Source organism: Nanorana parkeri, unplaced genomic scaffold, assembly GCF_000935625.1.
Source record: "Nanorana parkeri isolate BGI_ZX_2015 unplaced genomic scaffold, ASM93562v1 scaffold2064, whole genome shotgun sequence".
Classification (NCBI taxonomy): Eukaryota; Metazoa; Chordata; class Amphibia; order Anura; family Dicroglossidae; genus Nanorana; species Nanorana parkeri.
The window spans coordinates 105,229-131,351 of record NW_017308332.1 but is presented as its reverse complement, the minus strand read 5'-3'; the positions used below and the strand labels follow the sequence as shown (position 1 = coordinate 131,351).

The 26,123-nt window shown below is 46.3% G+C and overlaps 3 protein-coding genes across 3 annotated transcripts; all 3 read left to right on the top strand.

Moving 5' to 3' along the window:
- Positions 1-275: 275 nt before the first annotated feature.
- Positions 276-813, top strand: LOC108800548 (apoptosis-associated speck-like protein containing a CARD). Its single transcript, XM_018572540.1, has 2 exons — positions 276-593; positions 683-813. Exons 1-2 carry the CDS (start codon positions 317-319, stop codon positions 811-813), a joined length of 408 nt encoding a protein of 135 aa, XP_018428042.1. The 5' UTR covers positions 276-316.
- A 1,912-nt stretch (positions 814-2,725) lies between these two features.
- Positions 2,726-5,897, top strand: LOC108800547 (apoptosis-associated speck-like protein containing a CARD). Its single transcript, XM_018572539.1, has 4 exons — positions 2,726-2,738; positions 2,827-2,985; positions 3,788-3,844; positions 5,550-5,897. Exons 1-4 carry the CDS (start codon positions 2,726-2,728, stop codon positions 5,837-5,839), a joined length of 519 nt encoding a protein of 172 aa, XP_018428041.1. The 3' UTR covers positions 5,840-5,897.
- Positions 5,898-12,792: 6,895 nt separating this feature from the next.
- On the top strand, positions 12,793-19,742 carry LOC108800546 (apoptosis-associated speck-like protein containing a CARD). The gene is made up of 4 exons (XM_018572538.1): positions 12,793-13,074; positions 13,706-13,776; positions 14,419-14,430; positions 19,464-19,742. Exons 1-4 carry the CDS (start codon positions 12,798-12,800, stop codon positions 19,740-19,742), a joined length of 639 nt encoding a protein of 212 aa, XP_018428040.1. The 5' UTR covers positions 12,793-12,797.
- Positions 19,743-26,123: the final 6,381 nt, after the last annotated feature.

The following is a 26,123-nucleotide window of genomic DNA, read 5'->3' as shown; positions in this document are numbered from 1 at the left end:
CCAGGAAGTCAACTGCTAGTGTTTTCCAGTCAGATGGGCGGAGGGAGGAGGGGCCCCTGTCCTCACCCGTCTACGAAGTTGAATTACAAGTCCTACATTACTGCAGAAAAGACAAAATAGCTGACCTCATTTGGCTCAAGGCCACGTTGAATTAATTCACGTCGGGTTTTTTTTTTTTTAAGGCGGGAAAAAGGGCAGGAGGAAGAAAAAACAAGCAAATCTCTTTCACTTTCAGTTACAAACTTGCAGATACATTTCCCTTAAAGAGGGAGACGGAGTTGAGGTTGGCATCTTCTGAGACACCACATAGGGGAGGATGGCACAGACCGTGCGAGATGCCATGCTCAAGGCCTTGGATGACTTGGGTGAGAAGAGCTTCAAGAGGTTCTGTAACAAAATAATGGACTGGAATATTGAGAAGGGCTTCAACAAGATCCCCAGAAGCAAGCTAGAGAAGGCAGAAACCGACGATGTCGCGACTCTGATCCTGAGTTTCTACATGGACTCTTATGGAGCAGAGCTGATGGTGGATGTTCTACATGCCATCAATGAGAAGCAAGTGGCCACGGACCTTAAGACGGACCTGGACAATGGTAAGGCTGGCCATAGGTTTTAGATGGTCATTTGTATATGGGGCTATTGCTGACCAATTAGCAGATGCTTGCATCTCATTTATACACAGGTGCTATAGAGTTGGTTTGCTTCAGGGTTTGTGTCAATGGCCTTCGATGGGCTAATGCTCTTGACAGACGCTTCGGAGATGATTCAGAATTCAATACAGGTGCAGTTGACCTGCATTTGGCTTGCATTTGACCTGATTCAGCTGCTTTTGCATTCCTATAGACTTGTAAGGGGAGTAGGGATGAGCTTCGGGTTCTGGTCAACCATGAGATTGACCCAAAACCCAAGCTGTTTGATGGAGGTTCCTCAGCAAACCTCAGTCTGTGTCATATCAGCCAATGGTGCTATACGTCTGGGCTGCTAGCATCCTAGCAAACAATGACATGCGGATCGCTCAGCGCCATTGGTTGCTAACACACAGTCGGCCCTGGGTTTGGTTAACTTGGACGTACACTGAACCTGGATTTCTGGCTGTCTTCAGCGGATGTCCAACCAAACCTGAACCCAGTCATGTTTGGCTAATCGCTAATGGGGAGAGAAGCAATTCTGAAGTGAACAAAAGCCCATCAATACCGACCCTTTAATTTATGAGTGTTCGCAGGAAGATCTGCTCTCCTGGCCCATATCCACCAATCAGTTCCTCCTCTGGGAGAATGAAAAGGATGAGCTGAGCTACCACGGACAGCAGGAACTGCTCTTCCTTCACCAAGCTTTAAAACAAAATCCTTATTTTAGCCTCGTGAACCTCGTTGGATTCATGTGAAAACCTCAATTCTGCAATATTTTAATTCATTCCCAGACACTTCCTTCCCTTTTTAGCCCCATATCAAAATACGTTCCATGGTTGATCTTTTAAAAACAAGCAATTGTTTGATGGCAACAGATGTTGCCAGGCCAGTTCTTAGGAGAAACCTATTAATTTATTTGCATAAATGTGAGAATCCTCCCAAGATATGCAAAAGTGGAACCTTAGCTCCCGCCTAGTTGACTGTAATCAAGAGCTTTCTGGATCTAATAAAAGCTGGTAACCCAGGTGGTTCTGGCCAGTATGTTAACTCCAACACACCTGCATCAGTCATTCCTATCTAATCTACTCTACTGTGACACCGGTCTAAGGGCTTGTACTGATGGGCGTTGGGTTTGTATCCTTTGGATAAAAGGGGAAATCCTCCGCACACCTTGCAGCAATCTAGGCCTATGTAGACAATGGTGCTTGTAGTGATGAACACGGATGGCACCGTGCAGACACAATATAGGAAAAGGAATCACCAGCACTCAGTAGAATAATCCAACATGTCCATTTATTGGACATAGACATCACACAATCACAAGAGCCAATGTTTCGAGACCACGCCGGGTCTCTTCATCAGGGCATAAAGAGTGACTCTTTATGCCCTGATGAAGAGACCCTGCGGGGTTTGTATCAGAGGCATCAGTTTGAGAAACTTCTGAGACAATTCAGAATTCAATGATAGGTGCACTTGACCTACTTTTGATCTGCATTTGGCTTGCTTCAAGCAGGTTGTACATGTTCATAGAGTTCGGAATGCAAAACCCGCTTGAAGTGAACAAATGACACAGGCCCTAGCTCTGCCAAGGTCTAGCACACCCCCCCACTGAGTCTAACCAATAGCACTGCAATCAGCTGATCTTATGCTTCCAGCTGATTGGAGAGCTCAAGATCTGACTCAGCAGGGGAGACCACTGCTTCCACACACGGCTCTTTCTCTGCAGCATGCTGACTGGATATAGGCTTTTTTTTTTACACGGAATGTGAATGCTTTCTAAATAAAAATGACCTGTGAGACTTTGCAAAACATTTGTTTTGATGCCCCTAAAATGGATTTATTTGACTTTATTGACTGAAAGTCCAGTTGAACTTTAATTACCCCCCCCCCAAAGTACACCTGTCGTGATAGAAGTATTGGGGTGGCTTGATTCTAAAAACACATTTTCCTGGCTCTGACTTGTTTCCATGCTTATGAGTTGCTAACACGGAACAAGCATTCAGCAATCGAGCCGATAACGAGAACTCCTTGGGGTCATCAGTTCAGAAAATGTTAGAGCCAAAGTTCAGAGAGTCGCAGAAGTGCCATTATCAGGAATGATTAGCAGTGGTATGCCCTATATGTCCCTGGTGAAGATCTGTATGCAGGCTATTTCCCTGTTGGAAGATCTGTAAAGCCAACCAATGTTCATATTCAGGGAAAGTGAGGGGAAAAAACGCCACAACTTGGCACCGTTCCTGGAAAGCTCAGGCTGTGTCAGATCACCGGGCTGAGCAGATACCTCAGAAGACTTACCAAGGATGGGACTTTCCCGGAGAGGTTTATGTTTATGAGGAATTCATAATATTTGCAGAAGGTCAGATACACTCCAGCTGGGAGATGACAGGATGGTGCATGCAGGAGAGAGGCATATACAGTAAAGACATGGAAACCCCTTGTCACTTAACCAGTTCAGCTCTCACCCCTGTATACCTTTTATTGACTTTGTCATTACTTGAAGAACTCCGGGGAAAAATGATCTTAGCCCTTTGCAGTAGGGCTGTAAGGGTAAGTTGCTCGTTTTTGTCCGGGAGCAAAGATAGCAAAGTTATACTCACTGAAACTTTGCAGCCGGCTGGCTACTAGAGTGGTCCCTGAAGCCTCCTAGAGATCCAGCGATGGAATGGCCCTCAACGTCCTCAAGTCCTATACACTGTATTGGATGTGATGATTCAGGGATCCGTAGACAGCTGGAGCGGAGCGGGAGACAAGCTGAAGGGACCGGTCTAACAGCCAGCTGGCTGCTAACCGCTTTTCTATTCAAAATACCAAATGTAATAATTGAAACATTTAAAACACTTTCAGTAGTTCATAAGTACAATTTTTTAAATAGAAGTCTATACATCAGATATAAATGAGGGACAACCGAGGAGTTAAGAGGGGCAGAGGGATTTGGTTTCAAAAGAGGGGTTATCCATAGCAGCCAATCACGTGTGAGTGTACTGTAATCAGCTATCTTTTTTTATAATTCTATTGCACATTGGCAATCTTTGCAATACTATGCTGAATGGAAATTAAAGCATATATATATATTTGTGTATTGAAAAATAAGATTTCTGTTGCAAGATGTTCGGATAGAGAGACTAATGCCCACGCTTCTCTCTTATATTCTTTTTCAGTGAACAGTTTTAGCTGGAGAAAGAAGCCCAAGGCGGAACCCCAATCTACTTCGGAGGGTGAGCATTATCAGAGCAGGTCCTGTCCCCAATGTTCTGTGAAGTAGGCTTCTTGCCATAAAAGAATAAGCCCCCCCCCAGCTAGCGGCAAGGTCCCTCAGCCTTGTACATATATAATGAGTTCATGGGCTCAAAGTGTGTTTAGCTCATTGAAGAGTGGCCAGATGTTTCTGGTCTCCTGCGGACATTTGTCCCTGTTTGACTGGAGACCCAAATTGCTTTAGTGTTGGCAACGCTGGTCAGATCATTATAACTTCAATGAAGGGGATAGCGTTATCCTACCAGTCAAGTATTCGCAATGGCCCAACATGTAGTCAACTACTACAGAGCCCGTGGGTGGTAAAACATGTTAGAGGAGAACAGACCTTGAGAAGCACTGAGCGGTATCTGGTTGGAGTCAATACATTTGTTTTTATTGGAGTTATGGCATCAGAGTGCGGCTCTTAGGGACTTACAGACATTAATAGTAAAGAGGTTTGTTGGATTGGACCTGCCACTAGATTTCTTTGCTCCCACTTCTTACAAGAAGTCCCGGCCGGCCCACCACCCCTCACCTCTGAACATTGGTGGGTCAAAGGGAACCGGCTAGATGGGCTGCAAATCTGTTTTGACACCAACCTATTCTTTCTTCCCTCCATTCCATTTCAATGTGTGAGCAGTTTCATCGTCTTCAACCTGTATTGACTTGCTTAGCAGAGCTGTTCTAATAAATACTTCTTCCAAGTTAGACTCTGAAAATAGAATGTGACAGGCAGACAGCTAGTAATACATAAATATTTCCATTTATGTATTATGGGTGAAGCGATTCACTGCGGACATTCCCTATTGAGTCTTCAATGCTATCTGCAGGTTTGGTTGTGGAGATCCCTCCTTGCTGATAGACCACCAGTGACAGGCTTAGCTTGGCTTTTCCTATAGATAATTGTACAGTATTTATAAATCTTCCTTCCTTATGGATTCTTCTCAAGTCAATAGGTAGAGTTTGCTTTGGGCCAGTGACACAAGTAGCTCCACTGGAAAGCCAAGCTGTGCTGTCTGAACTAAATGCGTTGCTCCCACCAGAGTAAGGCACCAGTTCCAGAAGAGGGCATAGATGTTTCCCTCCTTCATCAGCCCTAACAATTCCGTAGACTGTAGTCGCTGGGCAAAAAGATGTTCAATAGGAGATTCAATCCTGCAATAAAGCAGGGGTCCTCCTGAAGGAGACAATGGGCACCAATAAGACTTACATGGCAAATTCCTTCCAGTGTAAAGTTCAGAAACTCTAAAAGATCCACAACCAATCATCAATTCTCACTACCCAGATAGCAAGTAATTGAGCTGCAAGTTTGAAAATGACTTGCTAAACTATTGCAGACTTGCAGAGCTTCACAATTTTGTTGCACAATTACAGCAAGTCTGCATTGCAAGTCTCCAGATCAACTTGCTTTACTAAAGTGCTGTACACTCGCAGAGCTCTTGCTAAGACCTGCAGGACTCTTGCTGGAGACTTGCCAAGCAAATTTGCTACAAATTCAAAAAGTGTCGCCCAGAACTTTTGCTGCGAGTGTTCTGCACGTCTACTACTTGCCAGGAATGTGTGCAGCAAGTTACCAAGAATTACAATTTAACCCTCCCACAAGTTTGTGGCAGGTTATCCTTGCTATCTGGGTAAACGGCTCTTTGTTTTGTAAAGTTTGTGAATATTTTATTTTTCTGATTTCAGCTTCCTCCTCTTCTGCCCCCAAGCCTAAGGGGGTGCCCTTCGTGGATAAACATCGGGAGGCACTGGTGAACCGATGTGCCTTGGTGGATCCCATCCTGGATGGTCTCCTCTCCAAAGAACTCCTGACTACTGAAGAAAATGACACCATACGAGGTGAGAGGCCTGCCCAGAACCAGATGAGGAAACTCTTCCAGTTCATCAGGGCCTGGTCTGACTCTGACAAGCAAGCATTCTATCTGATCTTAAAGGAGAAAAATCCTCGTCTGATCGAAGATCTGGAGCAGTCCTAAACTGTTTCTGAAGAATATATCGTCAACGTAACGCCATCTACAGTGATACTTACAGGATATCTAACCTCCAAGAACAATTCCAGCTTCCTCAGTCCTTAGATATGGTGGCTCCATTCGTTTTCTTTATTCAGGCTAAGAACATTTTCTTTGGGTACAGAAAATACTTGTTGATCCCACCAGAGTTCCAATGTTATAACTTCCAAGGTAGTGATAAACAATGTTATCAGCCTTCCTGTCTATCTTCTGTGAACTATAACATACCCTCTGCCTATGTAATGGAGATAAGAGGGGGAGGGTGGTTGTAGTCCCAATCAAGAGAGCATCCTAGGGGGACAACACTGCTCCTCCATAGATACAGTGCAGTGAGTGAGGGTTGTCCCACAGGAAGTGTGTTACTGACAGAATCAGCAGGTGAAAAAGAAAAAAGCCTGAAAATACAAAACAAATGCTGTCACCACGTCTAAGGGCTGGTAGGTTGCATTATATGACTGCTTTTTATATATCTTTTTTTAAGATGAACTCTGGCCAAAAACATTTAAAGTATATCTCAAGTCAAAATTTTTTTTCCTGTAATTTTGGATAGAGTAGGAGACTAGAGTAGGGTCATTTCTTGCCCCAGAGACACCACAGGAAGTGAAAGGAAACCCTCCAATGTTAGGGAATATACCTTCTTGAACAGTTGTCACCGGAGAAGAAACTGGAAGGTTTCTCCTCATTTTCTGTTTTGTTTACAATTGAAACATTTTGGATTTCCTATCATTTCCTGTCCCACTGACAACAGGAAACAAATAGACATGAAATAGCCTACCTAAGATATCACCAGCATGCCTTGTTTGGATAAAAAGACAGGACGCTGTCCCAACAGGGAGCGATGTTTGGCCTCACCATAGCCATTCACTTGGCTCCAACCCTTAACCCTCTAATGAGTCAAATCCAACGCCTCAGTCACACACCTTTCAGCATTATAAACCCGACAGGGGTTCTATCCATTCTCCACTCTATCTGAAATGTTTTGGCCTAAGATATACTTTGATCATTTCAGAAAGCATGGGACTGAACTGCAGATCATTGACTTTAATAGAGACGTACACAGGACAGTCCAGAGGCTACGTTTCATTGACTTAAACCCTAACTCTGTGAGTTCTTGAGCAGCTCAACTGATCTGGTCATCAAGAGAGATGGGTCATAAGATAGACATCTTCATGACAAAGAACTGGTCTTGGCTTACTTAAATTTGACTGGTGCTCCTCTGTAATAACTAAGATGCAGTAGCCGAGTGCAACCAACTTTGAACCCATTGTGACATAGATAAACAAGGGGTTTTCATGAGCCACTGCCCATGTTTGAAGTGCCTTAAGCATCTGACCCATCATTTGTAGACATCCCCCATTCATAAGGCAGCCCCCCCCCCCCTAGTGAATTCACTAAAATGAACAACCAAAATGGCTTTCAGCTACTTAAAGGGAGAGGCTGCCCAATGATTTACAGGTTTGCAGCTTGGTAACTTACATAGGAGAGCAGATGTCAGTGTAAGGCATTAGGCCTTGTCAGTAATTAGCTGTGATGGGACGGATTCGTTCTCAGGGAAAGTATTGCCATAGATTCTTTTAGAACTACATCTACAAGGTATCTACAGCAGCCTCTTGCATATCTACCAGCCTGTGCCAACACACCTGATCTCAGAAAAGGTCTCCAACTTCACCAGACTTTTTTGTAGGTGCTGTTTACTGAGCCCGATGCCTTGTATCCGCAGAGATGAGCAGCGCATCATTGCTCTGCCCACTGGTGCCCTCTGCTGTGTACGCATTACGTCTTACGGGTAGATCAAATGATATGATCTATGCATGGTTTTACAAACATCATGTCTAAGATCACTCTTTCCGTCATTTTTTTAATATAGTTTAAAACATTTTTTTATTTAAATGAGCAACCAAAAACATTCCCTGTATTTGTCATTCCATAACTACAACCTGCAAATGGCTAATAGTAATAAGACCAATGAAATTATTGCATACAACATTGCAAGTTGACAGTTCCCACTTCAGGGGGGGGCGGGGGGTGGACAAAACGACCAATTGTCTTATGGTCGCTGAGGGATGATGTCTAATTATTCACAGCACAGATGTCCCATTCCGTTATGTCTGGTTGCCAGGACTTCTGAACAACAATGCGAAATTCCGATTGGCAAAATGTACAACTTTTCTGTGGTTGGCGTCATTTTATTGTAGCACTTTAATAAAAAAAAATTGGGTACAATCACGTCTCTCGGACTCTTTCATTAATGTATTCATCAGCGTTGAGAAGGTGGAAGGAAGTCAAACACTTTGTTGGTATCCATTACTTGAGCTGACCAGAGCTGACCAGGACCTAAATTGCTTCATAAGATCAACGTTGACTTATTGTATGGCTGACCTCAAGGTCAGCCCTTCCAAATCAAATATTTGTTGTGGACTTTTAGTACACCAGACTTGTTCCTGAGGTCCATGTCATCCTGGCATTCCTGGCACCTCCATTAGTCATAGAGCTCCGCTGGTTCTCCTTCCCCGACAGTTCCATACCACACTTGGTTCAACATGTGGCCTCCTGCAGGCTTGAGATCTAGTCAGCTTCTCCAACCTTGTACATCCCATCCCCAGGCCAGGCCCAGGGGGCAGACTGAACTGAGCATATGGCAATTCCTGAGTATTTATGCACTTCCCCAGCATGCTCCACTGGCCATGAAACTCCGAGTGATTGTCTGGTGCGGCATAGACACTCCTAATGTTCCCCTATTGGCTGTCCCACTCTGTGGCAGGGTCACACCCCACTCACAGGTAGGTGCAATCATTAGCAGAACACTTAGAATTAACCAATCGATACTTAACGTGGAAGAGGCTACAACTGTTTTTATTACTGACTTGCGAATCCCCAGAAGAGGAAGTAAGGACATGGATGTGCTGGGAAAACACAAATTAAATTTGCATTTACGATGTCTCTGCATTCCTTTAGAAGTACATTCCAGCAGGTCTATTATTTGCAGGTCTTTTATTTGCAGGCCTATTTGCAGGTCTATTATTTGCAGGTCTATTATTTGCCAAATATGTCACCATCCATAATTGCCTAGCACAGACATGAGATTCAACCCTGACCATTTGTGTTGATGTTGTGGAGAAAATGAGGGTGGCGTTGTGTTCAGTACTACTCCCCCTATTCTCTTCGCACAGTTTGGGGTTCGTCAGATCTCACCATCGTCACAAGGCCTGCCTCAGATAAACATCTGTCATACTCCAGGACTGGTTAATAAGTAACTTCTGTCTGAGTGTTTGTGCCGCTTGTTTTATTTTTTTTTTAAATGCTTTACTTCTTGTAGATTAATAAGGAAACAATCATCAGATAACCGATGAAACCATAAAACAAGAAGGCATTATATACTGTATATGAGGAAGTCAGTCACGCGATACAGCAATAAGTGTAAGTGGTGAGCAATGAGTTACAAGAAAAAGATGGCATCACGGGAGGTCACTTCCTCACCTCTGGTTTCCTTTGGAGCTTCCGTGTTGCTGCGGCCTGCGTCTTTCCTCTTTCTGAAGATCTCTCCCTAAACCGAGCTCCTCGGATCCCATTGTATCAAAGTAATCTAGGGTTGTTACTGATTAGAATTTTCGTGTTCGATTAATCAAAATTTTTTTTCATTTATACCGCGAGCTGTAGCTCGCGGTATACTGAGCTTTGGGTGACGGGAGGATGCTAGTTTGTGTCCTCCCGTTACCCCAAGGAGAACTATGGGGAAAAACACTGACCCCATAGTTCTCCAGTAATGATAACGCACATACAAATCCAACTACACATACAGCACAGCAATGAAGTAATAAAATGAACTAGGATCACACTAATCCAGCACGTTATTAATCTCGCGTGCCCCACTCAATATGGCCGCCGCTTGAGAGGGGCAACTCGGAATAATAACCTGCTGGATTAGTGTGATCCAGGTTCATTTTATGACTTCATTGCTGTGCTGTATGTGTGTAGGCCAATGCCTTGGCTGGCGCTCGTGCAGAAAGTTTCTTGGGCAAACTCACCGGCCCAAGTGGCTCCGTCGGCTAACGAAGGGGGGAGGAGTCCGGTGACGTCACGGACATCGTCGTCACCGGACTCCTCCCCCCTTCCCTTCGTTAGCCGTCACGGACATCGACGTCACTGGCTCCTCCCCCCTCCCCTTCGTTAGCCGATGGAGCCACTTGGGGAAGGGGAGGAGTCCGGTGACGTCACGGACATCGTCGTCACCGGACTCCTCCCCCCTTCCCTTCGTTAGCCGATGGAGCCACTTGGGGAAGGGGAGTAGTCCGGTGACGACGATGTCCGTGACGTCACCGGATCTCCGATCGGGACTCCCGGAAGCTGGACGGAGAGGTGTTTTCATTAGCGATCAAAATAATTTTAATCGATCAAAAAGTTTAACGATTCATTGAGAAATCAATCGTTAATTTCCGCAGCCCTAAAGTAATTGCATCATCTTCATGATAATATTAGGGCAAGGCTGAGATGAAAGGATAGGTTTAAAGTGACACTACACTCAGGAGTTAAATCTTCAAAATGCATTCAAATCCCTCAACTATGAACAACAATGCATCTTATTTGTGTATCACTCGGCAGTAGATCCTCCAATCATCTCTGAATTGGTGCTGACACTGTCCTTCCTTCTGGAGGGGGGCTACGTCTGTTCCCCATGGTCCCTGTGTGTGTTGTAATGTAGTCACCTCTCCAAGCTCAGTCCCGTGTTGGGCTACAGTCTCAGTAAAAATCAGTAAACTAAACATGAGGCCGTAGCCCATCACTCTGCTCACCTCTCTTCCCCTCCACTCTGGCTTTTGTATGTCCCTCAGCATCCTTACATCTAATAGACCTGTATAAATGTGATGACATCATGAGCCCTTAGACTGCTGGAGCCCCAAGACCAATACCCCTACACCCCAAGTGCAAGGGCTAATTTTTCTAAAACCCGAAGTTCTTCTTAAATGCAATGCGTCACGCTAACGTGACGCTAACACATTATGTCATGCTAACACGTGACATAATGTGCGTGCTTCAATTGCACTGCAGCAGGCCTCCCTGGTGTGAATGGGCTCTAGAGGCTGACCGTTCTAAGCACCCCTCCAGTATATAATGTTTTGCCCCAACCCCTATATCTGTCACTTTTGCTGGACAGCTTGACAAATACTGGCAGGACCAACAGGTAATAAAATGGTGTTACAAGCAGGGGCGTCCCGAAGCCGGGTGTCCTGGGTGACACCCCATTGTGACATCATCACGCACGTGCGAGACCTCACCACGCGCATGCGCGACGACGTCATCCGGCATGCGCGGCGATCTTATTGATACCTGCCGGCGGACATCTTGGTGGTGGACGCCGGCAGGGAGAGGAGGGGACAGTCACCCGGCGGGGTAAGGTATTCCTGTCGGGTCCCCTCCTCTCTCCCGAAACTGTCGGTCATTTTGGTGTCACCCCTCCAATGGTGTAATCCAAGTGTGGGCCGCACCCCCCTTGTGATGCCACTGGTTACAGGTGGAACTCAGGAAAACAAAAACTTCCATGTTAATTGTGCCGTTACAGCTATTGAATAAAAAAGGACACAATGCATAGTCATGGTTAATATTTATATGAATGTGAGAATTTATATAGTTAATTTCCTTAAGCATTATTATCATATTGTCAGTATAGCTGGTTAATATACTGCCATCTTCTGGGCACTTTGGTTATTGCACCATTTTTTTCTGTGTTCCCTCCCATTCTATGATGTATTTCCTCTGGCTCAGTATATAGGGAGCTACAGCTCGCGGTATACTGAGACGCCACAGCCGGGATGGATCCCGACAATACTGTCTGGATCCACGCAGCTGCGTGAGTGACAGCTGGCTCTGCCTATCTAGAGACAGAGCCAGCTGTGCCCGCTCCTTCCCCCATCCGTTCTGCCAGTCAGCGCTGGAGGATGGGAGCGGGGTAATCCCTGCAGGGATCCGTGAGTGACAGTCACGGCTATCTGCAGGGATAGATCGAGAAGTGAGCGAGCGACGGTATGTGTTCTCTCACTTCCCGATCTACTGAGCCGACCTGTGACAGTTTAGTTGTCACAGGTCGGCTCAGATTATGAGGCTGAGTGCAAATCACTCGCCTCATAGTTCTCCTTTAATGCTACTGACGGACTGCATCTTATATGCCATTTCTGATTTTGCACGGAGTTCCACTGTAAACTGCACCATGCACGTACGACCCCACGGGTCTATGCACGACTGATTCATGCATATTGGCACCATGGATGTAAAAGGTAAAGGATGGACACCGGCACTCCAAAGCAATTGCCTGATGAAGGGGATCCTGTGAGACCCCGAAACGTTCTTTAGAGTGTTCTATTTGCAACTTGTACCTTAATAAACACGTCCTGAACTTGCTTTGGAGTGCCGGTGTCCATCCTTTACTGATATTTTGTCGGAAGCCACCCGCTGACACCTGCTGCACCCACCTTCCACTTTTGGAGCAGCGGCTCTGAGTGCGATGGGTACACGGACTGTATCATGGATGTACATAGCACACGCCGGGCTCATGTATGAAAGTTCAGTGCAGATAACGCACGTCAGTGAGTGAAAACCGAAGTTCCAGGAAGTCATCTGCTAGTATGTTTCAGGCGTGGGGCTCCGGTCTTCTCCCTCTACGAAGTTGCATTGCAAATCCTATAGAACTGCAAAGACAAAATCTTCACTTGCTGCACCAAAAAAACAAGCTGCCCTCATCCGTGCCATGCACTACGGCTTTGGGTTCATTTTTGGAGTAGTTCGTTATTTTGCTGTAAGGCTGGAAAAAAATGTTTCCAGCAAATTGCTTTCACTTTCTAGTAGTATGTGCAGACATATTTCCCCTGAAAGCGGAAGAGCTGCTGGAGGCGGAGACAAGCTTGGCATCTTTTGAGGCACCGCATAGAGGAGGATGGCACGCACCGTGCGAGATGCCCTGCTCACAGCCTTGGACAATCTGAGTGGGAGAAGCTTCAAGAGGTTCCGCAGCAAAATAACGGACTGGGACATCAAGGAGGGCTTCAACACGATTGCCAAAAGCTTGCTAGAGAAGGCAGAACCTGATGACGTGGTGGATCTGATCCTGAATCACTACAAGGAGTGTTATGGTCCAGAGCTGACGGTGGAAGTTCTAGAAGCCATCGATGAGAAGCAAGAGGCCTCGAAACTGATGAAGGACCTGGAGAACGGTAAAGCTGACCGTAGGCTTTAGATGGCTGTTTGAATATGGGGGGCAATGGAAATGGTCTCTAGTGTGCATTCATCTCACACGCATTAATATAAAGATGCCGGGGGTTCCAACTCTTCCTTGTTCCATCCACAATGAAAAAATGGCTTTAGATATTCCTTAAAGGAGAACTATGGGGTCAGGGCTTTTCCCCATAGTTCTCCTTAGGGTAACGGGAGGACACAAACTAGCTTCCTCCCGTCACACAAAGCTCAGTATACCGCGAGCTGGTATACTGAGACACCGCAGCCGGGACAGATCCCGACATTACTGTCGAGATCCACCCAGCTGCGTGATTGACAGCTGGCTCTGCCTATCTAGAGGCAGAGCCAGCTGTACCCACCCCCTCCCCCGTCTGTTCCGACAGTCAGCGCTGGAGGATCGGGGAGGGGGCATCCTTGCAGAGAGCCGTGACAGTCACGGCTCTCTGCAGGGATAGATCGAGAAGTGAGCGAGCGACGGTATGTGTTCGCTCACTTCCCGATCTACTGAGCCGACCTGTGACAGTTTAATTGTCACAGGTCGGCTATAACTATGAGGCTGAGTGATTTTCACTCGCCTCATAGTTCTCCTTTAAGCAAAAGTTTAAACAGGACAACAGGACAAGCTGTGCACTGCAGCAGAACGTATGCAGCAAGCAGTGACATGCGGTACCTGGTTCCAGGTGAGGCATTCCCAAGCACGTCCCGCCCCCGCCGGCCGAAACCCCACTCCACTTGCCAAAGCCCCGCCAGAAACCAATCCCCAAGCTAGTGTGAAGAAGGAGACATGGAGGAGCCTCCCTGTCCCTCACTTGCTCGTCACTGCTGAATTATCGAGATCGATGGCCTCAGTGGGGTTTTTTTTTCTTTTTTTGATTGGACAGCTTGGACCAATGGTGCTTTGCCATTGGTCCAAGCCATCCACAGAGCTCACGCCTCTAAAAAAGAGTAGAGGCCATGACAGCTCTGGCTTCAATAGTTAGGTTACCCAATAGGGTTGCCACCTTTTCTTCAAGCCAAACCCGAACACTGTAGCGCCTTGCGGCAATTTTTTGGTAAAGTACACTATGCATGTATTTTGTGATTAAATAACATCGGAGGTAATCACAAAGATGCCAGTGTGCCACAGATCCACAGATATAGAATCTGTATGCAGTGGTGCATTCTGGTTTGCGGCCGCACTAGGCAAGACGAAACAAGGGCGCCCCCCCAACCCCCCCCCCCTTCACTAAATCCGCAGGTTCTCATGGGGGCTGTGCAGGATCTGTGGTGGGCTCTGGCATAAGGCCCACCACAGATCCTGCAAAGCCCCCGAGACCCTGCAGAGCCCACCACAGATCATGCACACCCCCCCGGCACCCTGCAGACCGGTGCAGGATGTGTGGTGGGCTCTGCCCAACATAGACCCCTCAGAGCCCACTACAGATCCTGTACGGCCCACCCGAGACTCTCAGGTGGGCTGTGCAGAATCCATGCTGGGCTCTGCAGGGTCCCTTTAGCAGTAGTGTGATCATCTTACCTGCTGCTTGGTCCCCGGCCTCCTCCACTGCTGGACTGGTGCTGCAGGACCCGGCCTCCTCCGTACCACGGCGGCTCTTCAGTGACCCGGTGTTCTGTCACGCATGCAGCGGTTTCCTACGGCGCCCTGGCCCCGCCCCTTCCTGATTCGTTGTCGTCCCGGCCTCGCCCCGCCCCCTCCTGCTGCTCCGTCTCCTCTACCTCTTCCACCGCCGCCTGCTTGCCGCTTTTCTCTGCCTCCTTGCGGACTTTGTCCTTTGAAACTGCCGCCTCCTCCACCCGGATGCCTGAGTGTTTTGGGGCGGCATTTTTGCCGCCCCCCTGAAATCTGCCGCCCAAGGCAAACGCCTTGTTACCCAGCAGGAGATAAGCCCCTGTCTGTACGTAAAACCATGCCCCCCATAAGATGCCAGTGGGGGGGGGGGGGGAGGATTTCCCTGCTGTGTAACCTCATGGAAGCCGATCTGAATGGAGAAAAAGCTGACAAGATTCAGACTTGAAGATGACAGCTTTTTCCTCCTTAATTCTAGGTGAGGCTCCGCCTCCCCTGACCGCAAGTCTTTAAGCTGCCCCAAGCAGAGAAAAGTACTATATGACTAGAGTGGGATTCAGGGACCATAAGGAGATTAAAGGTCCATAAGGAGCCATATAACGGCCTGGTAGTCAGGATGGTGGGTCCCTTTTTCCAGTTCAGGTCAGGTGGGACCTTCTCTGGACCCTCAATAAGGCAAACCTAGCAATATTTGAAAATCATTTCCAGGTATAATCTTGCTGTAGACTCCAAACACAAAAGTCCATCAAAGGGACCCTGATCACTGTATATTCTGAAATACAGAGTCACCACGAAGATCCCGAGCAAGACCAATTTTCATCCAGCTCCTGGCCAAACAAAAACACCTATTTACTGAATATAGACTGACAGCTTGGTAGAATTAAGACAAGACCATGACAACGGGAAGCCTTCTGGTATAAATGAGCCCCTAAGTCCCAGCGGGCCCCTTGCAAATAATACGTGCACCTCGCTAATATGACATGTTTATGAAAAGCCAGACGTTCCCAGTAGGGTTGCCACTTTTTCAAGCGAAACATGAACAGTCTAGCAACGCGCGGAAATTTTTTTGGGAGAATGAGTCGTGGCTTGTTCATATGTCAATAGCGCCGCCCATTCATATGTAAATCTCACAGTTGAAACTATTGGTGGGGGGCCAGTAGCCCCTATCTTAATCTTGGTTGCCCCCTGTCTCCCTGAAATCTTGTGTCCGGGTTTCTGCTGCCATGAATCCCGAACACAGCATTCAAAACCTGGACTGTCCGGGTGAATCTTGGACATGTGGCAACCCTAGTTCCCAAAAATATTCACTATTGACACTCTGCAGCGTATCAGCTCTCTGATCCCTGTGCTAATATTAGTTAGGTCCTCCTTGTATTCTCTCCCTCCTACAAACTTGCCCAGACACCTCCCGTCCAGACCCCAGTACCCGAAACATGCTACAGTCTTACTTCCCATTTCCGGGAATATGGGAAGCTACTATGAACACAGATTCAGGAAGTTTTACCAGCAGCATTTTAAAAAAAGGACTAAGTGTGTTTTTATGTTTTCCTGGAGTTCAGAAAGTGAACCTGACATAGCAGAAATATAGCAGGAATAAACGTCTTCTTTGCTACCAGGGATACGTAGCTGATTGAAGAGTAATTTTCATAAATGCATGTTAAAGGTTTCATTAAAGAGACCCTGTCACCAGCTTTAAAAAAAATGCAGGTAAAAGTGCAGACAAAAAAAATCAAGTATTTTAAATACTTATTTGCAGTGTTTTCCTTTCCATAAATTATTATGTAGCTGCTAAGGGAGGGGCGCAGGGGAATGCCATGGCCTCCTGGCCTACACAGAGGTGCCCCCAAATTTTGTGTTAGCGGGACTGTGATGTGAAGGGGGGAATGAAGACTGATGTGAAGGGGCTCCTGATATAAAAGGGGGACTCTGATATGTAAGTGGGACCTCTGATTTAAAAGGAGGGCTCCTCATATGATAGTGGGACCTCTGATGTGAAAGGGGGGCTCATTTTATGATAGTGGGACCTCTGATGTGAAAGGGGGGCTCCTGATATGAAAGAGGGCTCCTCATATGATAGTGGGACCTCTGATGTGAAAGGGGGCTCCTGATATGAAAGTGGGGCCTCTGATGTGAAAGGGGGCTCCTCATATGATAAAGGACCTTTGATGTGAAAGGGGGGCTCCTGATATGAAAGGGGACTGCTAAGGCAAAGGGTGACTCTGATGTGAAGGGGGGATCTTGATTTGAAGGGGGCACATCGAAGTGAAAAGGGAACCCCACTTTTTTGGGTGTTTTTGCATGGGTCCCCCTTAAAATGTATAACATTTTAGACTGAGGTGCCTCTGGATTTTGCATCCTTTAAAAAGGTTGCCATGACTAAAAAAAATATGATGAAACGCTGCTATAGAGTGACAACTCTGAATCTCCTTGGGCAGCTGACATTACAATCTTGATGGCAGCGCCCAGCTGAAGTCTCAGTCCTTTTGGATGTCTACACAAGGGAGTCCTTTACAGGTAAATAACATGAATAAAATATGTTAAACGCATGTATAGGCTTCTTAGAGCAAAGAATGGTCCGGTGACAGGGTCTCTTTGGGCATATTAATGTAACTGAGCCTTATTCAAGGTCTTCTTTGGCATCAATCCTCAATTCCTTCCTGGTATATCGTTATTTTATGTGAGCTTTTCCTTCTTCTTCTGGTCCAATCAGAATCCAGGAGCTCACACTACCTTGTGTTATAGGATGTCACTGGGGGCAAGGAGGCTACAAAGGTGATGCAGGGCCACGACCTTGAGACCTAAAGTGGACACAGAGGTGCTGCCAAAGAATTATTCAGATGGTGTGAAATATAAAGAACTAAGACCCCAGACAAGGCTCAATTATATAGAAATATGTTTCCAGTACTAGACACACATATCTTCCAACTTTTAGAGATGGTAAAGAAGGACACCATTTGGCACAAAGTAAGGACACAACTTTGCTACTGCCCCGGTTAAGAGGACTGTGAACACTTACTGGCCAGGTAGCAACCACAGAGCACAAACTGTTTACAGGGGGGCAACTGTATCCACCATGAGGTCTTATTCAAGATGGCGGTGCAGAGGATAATAATGACCAGAAGTGAGCTCACTGTAGTCAGCTACCTTTAATATAATTCTATGGCACGTCCACAATATTTGCACTGCTATACTGAATACAAATTACAGTTCTGCCGTAAGATACAATAGGTTAGCGTGTCAGAATACAGGGACTAATGTCCATGCTTTTTCTCTTTCAGTGAAGGGTTTTAAATGGCGAAAGAAGCCCAGGGAGGAACCGCAAAAACAAAAAGAATCTGCTTCGAAGGGTGAGCAAAAGAAGAGCAGGTCCTGCCACCAATTATTCTGTGCAGGGGACTTCTTTTCATAAGACAATAACCCCTCATTCCAGGCTAGTGGAAAGGTTCCTCAGTCATGTCCATGTAGAATGAATTCATGGGCTAAGAGTTTGTTCAGATCACTGTTGATAACCAGATCTCTAGCTGACAATGGCCCCTGGCCTTGTCCCTGACAGAAGAACTTGTCCCTCTTTGATTGGAGCCCCCAACTTTGTTTTGCTTGATAGAAGAACCTGTCCCTCTTTGATTGGAGCCCCCAACAGCTTCAGTACTGACAACGCTGGTCAGATCCCTGGCCTTGTCAATGATAGAAGAACCTGAAAAAAGAAAAGGCTAGTTGCACTCCTTACCGGTATGACCCAGTGATCGGGGAGGGGTGCTCGGAATGACTGCGGATGGCGCCGCCAAATACAGATAATTCGTCACCAGCACACCAAATCCTTATAGGATCAAAGTTCGTAGATTTTAGTGCAAACTCATGTCCGTTACACTTGTAACCGACATGAGTCAATAAAATCTACGAACTTTGATTCTATAAGGATTTGGTGTGATAGAAGAACCTGTCCCTCTTTGATTGGAGCCCCCAACAGCTTCATTACTGACAACGCTGGTCCGATCCCTGGCCTTGTCCCTGATAGAAGAACCTGTCCCTGTTTGATTGTAGCCCCCAACTGCTTCAGTGCTCACAACGCTGGTCAGATAACTATAACGTCATGAAGTCGATGGTGTTATCCTACCAGGTGATGATTTGCACTGGTCTAAAATATAGTGAACTCCTAAAAAGGTTTGTTGGACCTGTCACTAAATCCCTTTGCTCCAACTTCTTACGGGAAGTCCCAGCTGGCCCACCACCCCTCACAAATGACCAATGGTCATGGGGTCAAAGCAAACCGGCCAAATTGGCTGAGAATCTGGTTCGGCACAATCCTTACATACCATTTCAACATGGGATCAGTCTTGTCCCGGTCAGCCTTTAGTGAGTTTATGTGCAGTTCTGATTAACTGGAAGTTATTCAGTGAAGTATTCCAAGTTAGACTCTGAAAGTATAACATGACAGCCAGGCAGCTAGTATTTTGGAAAGGGGAGACCCGCACAGCAGACAAAAATTCCATTAATGTATTATGGGGGAGGGGTGGAGACTAACTTTGTCCTTGCCGATAGACCAGCCATGACAGACTCAACTTGGCTTTTCCTACATAGAATCCATTGAAGGGGAATGTGCTGTGCATAGACTTTAATAGTTAGGAAATTCTCTATTCCAGTGACGAGTTTCCAAGATATAAATTGGTTGAAATGAAGAGAACTCCATCACAAAGCCGAAACTTCCCACTTTGATAAACGAGCTTCTTTCTTTACTAAATTCTTTATCTAAAATGGTTTGTGAAAAATATTTTTCTTTTTTTTATCACAGAATCTTCTGCTTCTGCCTCAAGCCACAAAATGCACTTTGTGGATCAACATCGGGAGGCTCTGATAAAAGGGGTGGCCCTGGTAGATCCCATCCTGGATAGCCTTATGTCTGCAAATCTGCTGACTTACGAAGATTATTCCACAATAAGGAGAGAGGGAACATCTTATGCGCAGATGAGGATGCTCTTCTACAAATACGTCTGTTCCTGGGAGGAGCCTCAGAAGGATGTATTGAATAACGCCTTGAAAAAAAATAATCGCATTTTGATGGAAAATCTGGGGGGAAGTTAGCCCTGAACTTTGGTTATCTGATAATTATATCACAAATAGCACTTCTGTTCTTCCCCCCTACAATCAAGACCACCCCACCTGCTAAGACTTGGAGTGATTTAAAAAAAATGGGCTTCCATTCGACCAACTAAAATTACCTTCCCACCTTGATGATGTTCCTGATGGACAGAGCAGCTTGGTTGACCTATGCCACAACCCTAGAACCAGAGGTTGGAGGTTACCATATATCTAGCTGTCAATCAATCTGTATGACATCACTGCACTTATAAGTATGACAGGTATCCTTACCCCATAACCATCAGTAGCACTGATAGAAGGGTCCACGTTGAATGACCATGTAAACAGAGGTGATCTTGGCTACAGCTCTTCCAGTGCTAGAAGTGTACTGGTGTGTTGTCCTTTGGGTCACATTACCGTTTCCCTTAGCAGACTGGTACGGCCCTTCTGGTCCAATCCACCATAAGTTCTGATTTTAGTTTGCTCTTCTCTATAGGTTCCAGTGGCGTCACAAAGGGGGGTGAGGCCCAGACCCGGGTGACACCAAAATGACTGACAGTCATTTTGGTGTCACCCCCTCTAAAGAGTCGGGCACTCGGTCATGGACCGAGAGCCCGACAGTGTCAGGAGAGAGGAGGGGACCCAGCAACATACCTCATACCGCCGGGTAAACGTCCCCTCCTCTATTTGCCCGGCGTCCATCACCAAGATGGCCGCCGGCAGGCGTCAATCAGATGGCCGCGCATGCGCAATGACGTCATGAGGTGATGCCACGCGCATGCTCGATGATGACATGGCTGGGTGTCACTCGGTCTAGAGACCTGGTGACACCCAGCCTCGGGACGCCCCTGATAGGTTCCCGGATCACTTGTATCTTAGATTTTATTAGATAGGGGCCTGAAAGACATTCCCAAGGAAATGCAATTACAGGACTATTCACTAAAGGGTGAAGAGTTTGGAGAAGGCAGAAGAAGGGAACAATCTAGGACAACATAGCTGAACTGAAAAGTGAGCTGCATTGGAGAATGTTTCCAAATCAGCTGTGTTGGCCTAGATTGTTCCCTTCTTCTGCCTTGTCCAAACCCTTCACCCTTTTGTGAATAACCCTGTCAGTGATGTATGAGCTCTCAGCTCTTTAACTTACAGAACAACTGAGGGTTGTATCGAGACCAAACCCTAATCTAAGACCCCTTAATCCTTACCCCATAACCATCAGTAGCACTGATAGAAGGGTCCACGTTGAATGACCATGTAAACAGAGGTGATCTTGGCTACAGCTCTTCCAGTGCTAGAAGTGCACTGGTGTGTTGTCCTTTGGGTCACTTTACCGTTTCCTTTAGCAGACTGGTACGGCCCTTCTGGTCCAATCCACCAGATTCTAGTTTGCTCCTCTCTATAGGTTCCTGGATCACTTGTATGTTAGATTTTATTAGATAGAGGCCTGAAAAACATTCCCAAGGAAATGTGAATGATTTTTAGAGAGGAAGAACATTTACAGGGCTATTCACTAAAGGGTGAAGAGTTTGGAGAAGGGAACAATCTAGGACAATATGGCTGATCTGGAAAAAGTCTACAATTCAGCTCACTTTCCAGTTCAGCTATTTTATCCTAGATTGTTCCCTTCTCCGGCCTTCTCCAAACCCTTCACCCTTTTGTGAATAACTCTGTCAGTGATGTATGAGCTCTCAGCTCTTTAACTTACAGAACAACTGACGGCTGTATCGAGACCAAACCCTAATCTAAGACAAGCCATGCTAAGACAAATTAATTTTTAAGGGAGGTGCTGTGCTATATATGTTTAGCTGACTGAGTGCCCACAGCAGTACCTTCTCCATCAACCATCCTGCCTCAGCACAAGTGATTTCCCATAAGGCCTTTAACTTTACTCAGCTCTCAGATCATCAGTGATAGTTAATGAGCTGAGGGCTATAACTAATAAACTGCTTCCATCTAAAACCACACTAGCAAAAGAAGCCTAACTCTTTCCTAGATAACCTCTTTGATTGTTAGCTCCTGAGACCAGTACCTTGTACCTGAAGAGCTATGCAGAGTTTGTCCTTTGCACAATGATAGTCTTTGCAAATGACTGAACAGCCTCCATGTGAGTGAATGGGGTTAAACGGGGAACCATTTAAAGGTCCTAATTTAATAGGGACACAAAGCAATTCTCAATATGTAGTATCAATGTTTAAAGGAGAACTATGAGGCGAGTGATTTTCACTCAGCCTCCTAATCTTAGCCGACCTGAGACAATGAAACTGTCACAGGTCGGCTCAGTAGATCGGGAAGTGAGCGAACACATACCGTCCCTCGCTCAAATCTTGATCTATCCGTGCAGAGAGCCGTGACTGTCACTCAGGGCTCCCTGCAGGGATTCCCCTCCCCTTTTCGATCCTCCAGCGTTGACTGGCGGAACGGACGGGGGAGGGTACAGCTGGCTCTGCCTCTGGATAGGCGGAGCCAGCTGTCACTCATGCAGCTGGGTGGATCCAGACATAATTGTCGGGATCCGTTCCGGCTGCGGAGTCTCAGTATACCGCGAGCTGTAGCTCCCTATATACTGAGCCTAGGGTGACGGGAGGACGCTAGTTGGTGTCCTCCCATTACCCTTAGGAGAACTATGGGGAAAAGCTCTGACTCCATAGTTCTCCTTTAACTCTACACCTTGAATATCAGCTCCTACACCTAGTGCATTATACCTTCAGGGATGTGGACATTCATTGCTCTGTACATTGGTGCTAGCTTCTACTGTATGTACACATTACCTCAGTAAAGTCTGTATGTTATCGTTTTATATGTTAATAAACAATCATGTTTACACAGCTGAGGTCTAAAACATACCTGAGGTGACAACTGGCTGAAGTGTTGGTACCTTTATGTTGCCACCTTGCCGGCAAGAACCTCAATCCCAATTCAAGCTCAACCCACCAAGCTCCACCCCAACTACCTGTCAATTGCCAAAGCGTCTACTGCCCATGTCTGTCATTTGACAACTGAATGTCAGGGGTGTGTGGTTGAGTTGCCACAGAAGGCGGTGCTTAATATTGACTTGGGCAGATGTCAAGGCGTAACGTATAGCTTGTGGCCTACGATCCAATGGGGCTGTACGGGGACCAATTTGAAAACAGACAGAGGTATTTGCATAGACTGCAGAACTATTGTTACCTTGATACATCGTAGACAATGGTCCAGGGTTCAGTCCAGGGTTCAGGGTCCAGTCCAGGGTTCAGGGTCCAGTCCATGGTTCAGGGTCCAGTCCAGGGTTCAGTCCAGGGTTTAGAGTCCAGTTCAGGGTCCAGTCCAGGGTCCAGTTCAGGGTCCAGTCCAGGGTTCAGGGTCCAGTTCTCTTTAGTAAATTTTTTATAAAATTTGCCATTCCATGTCTATGTTATGTACACGCTGTTAACAATAACCACATCCGTGCATATGGTACTCCACCTTTCCATTGAATGGTGATGGTGGGGGATTGGGACAAAGGAAGATGAAAGGAAGATGGCGTTGCTTATCCAAAGTACAAACGATTTATTACATATCAGCGAGTGCGCCTCGTTATCAAGATTCAGTGAAATCCCAAACAATCTGAAAATGTAATTTGTGTCCAGTTTCTGCTCTGTGTGAGGATTTCTATTACAGCACATAAAGTGAAATAAAACTATGTAGAATATGATACAATGTATCTTGGGTTGCTCCATGTATGACATCATCATTGGAATACACATAGAAGGAAGACCACAGTATCCTTGGTATCATTTCTTGTCTTAGTAATGCATTGCAAACAAAATGGTTTCCAATGATTACAGCCCAGTTCTGGACTCCCCCTCCAACCCCTGGAGGACCCCCGCTGTATTTTTTTTTATACATACCAGTTCCAGATGCTCTTAGGCTTGCCACTAGATGTGCAAGGTCCTCGTCTTCTTCAGATATTCTTCTAGTGGTGGTCAGTGGTTAATGATGCAGAAAACAGTGTTGACACGATGTAGTCGACCCCATTCTCGGCACGGTGACAATGGGGCGCCAAGGGGATGGCGGCGGGTCCATGACACCCCCCACTTGGAGTATATCCTCAGCCAGTGGCGTCACAAGGGGGGTACGGGGAGTGCGGCCTGCACCTGGGTGACACCATTGGAGGTGTGACACCAAAATGACTCACAGTCATTTTGGTGTCATCCCCTCTAAAAAGTCGGCAGGACAGGACAGGACAGAGGAGGAGACCCGGCGGCATACCTCATCCCACCGGGTGAACATCCCCTCCTGGCTCTGCCAGTGTCCATCAGTAAGATGGGCGCCGGCAGGCGTCACCTAGATGACCGCGCATGCGCGATGACGTCAATGCTGGGTGTCACCGGTCTCCGCTCCGGGTGTCACCCAGCCTCAGGACGCCCCTGGACAGACTGCATCTTATATGCCATTTTGCCCAGAGAAGAGGAAGTGCTGACTTGGATGTGATGGGAAAACACAAATTAAATTTGCATTCATGACATCTCTGGAATTCCTTTCTAAGTACCTTCCAGCAGGTCTATCATTTGCCAAATGTGTCACCTTCCATAATTGTGCGTATGGACAATGACGTCACAGCAGGGTGTCACCCGGTCTCCGCTCCGGGTGACACCCGGTCTCGGGATGCCCCTGTCCTCATCCTTCTAGGTTAAATTATGCTGGCTGTCATTTAACCTGAAAGACAGAGGATGTCTAGTGGCAGAAATCATTTACTACCGTGGACAGTATTCCAGAAGAGTTTGGTTATATGAAGTATTGAAGTTTTTGATCTGTGCCCAATTTCCTGTCCTGAAGACACAACAGGAAATGGGATAAAATCATTCCAAAGTGAGGGAATATTCCCTTTTTTCCCAGTGATAACTCATAATCATGGACCATCGCTTCACTTTATTGTCCGGGTGATAATGAGACAACTGCTTCCAAATAACGAGCAAGGGTCCTTCTCTGCAGCATGCTGGCAGGGGACAGGCATTTCCACTCAGGCTGTGGCTGCTTTAGACAGAAAACAAACTGGTAAACTTTGCACACCTTTTGTTTTAAAGGAGAACTATGGGGTTAGGACTTTTCCCCATAGTTCTCCTTAGGGTAACGGGAGGACACAAACTAGCGTCCTGCCGGCAGCCTAGGCTCATTATACCGCGAGCTGCTGCTCGCGGTATACTGTATTGTCACAGGTCGGCTAGAACTATGAGGTGAGTGAAAAGCACCCGCCTCATAGTTCTCCTTTAATGCACATGAATCGTATTAAGCTGATTGAAGCTGAAGGTTCAAATGAGCTTTAATATGTACAGACTCAAGGGCTAAAAACAGATAAGGACGTCTGATTTTGCTCTCGCTTTCCTGATCTTCATACTTGTTCTGGGTCACTGACTTAGGCAACGATGGCAATGGTGGAATGATCTCAGCATGGGAGTCTCCAGGAGATATAAGTGGCCACCATGTGACTGAGGTTGCCAATGACAATTCAAACCTGATATGCCTGGCCTGCTTGATAGCCAATGTAAATACTGTTTCCAAAATGGAGTCAGACAACATGTCAGGGGTGGAGGTGACATACGAGGTGGTAAAGGGACCTGTTGATCTACCGGAAAGCTTGGCAGCTGATTTTAGTTGGTGCATCTAAAGAACACAAAATGTAACACATTGCTGATGACCGATCCTTCCATGTGGTGGCTGCATTTGTTTCCTTTGTTACAGGCTCTTTTCCCCTAACGTTCACCTAGTCACCAAGCTAGTAACACACTTCCTGTCCTAGGGTGACAACACTCACTCACTGTACTGTATCAGGACAGCAGAAAAAGGACAGGACTACAGGACGCTGCCTCTCTTCTATTCTCAAAAACATTGAGAAATGGGGTTTTGAAGTCCTCAGGGATAGCTGAGAACATATAGCTGAGAACAGTCAACACAGGCAGAGAGGACAGGAAGTTATGAGCTTGCAAAGATTTCTGTCAGGACCAATCGGTATGTTCTGCACTTATCAAACAGATATAACAAAACACTTTCCATTGTATATATGAAAGATCAAAAGAGACCAAATAAGAGAAGTTTATTGGTAAGGTTTACATACTCTAAGCTAAGCCCACCTTTCTCCTCAAACAGGGGTTCCTCCAGAGGTTGCTCGGAGTTCTATCAGCACTTAGGTAGGAGGCAACACATCAAAAAAACTTTTGCTGTTTGCGCAAGGTGCCTGTCAGAGGCAGTATTGGTTGAAATGTACTATATTTGGGGCGTCTAAGGCGGGAATCAAGAAGAGGAATAATTTGCTTTCTGTTTCAGCTAGCCAAGTCTGTGTTGAAATTTCCAGTTGGACTTCCTTGTGGAGGCATTATGCCGAGGAACACAGAACAGGTTCCTGAGTTAGCAAAGAGGCAGTCATAGGAGAGG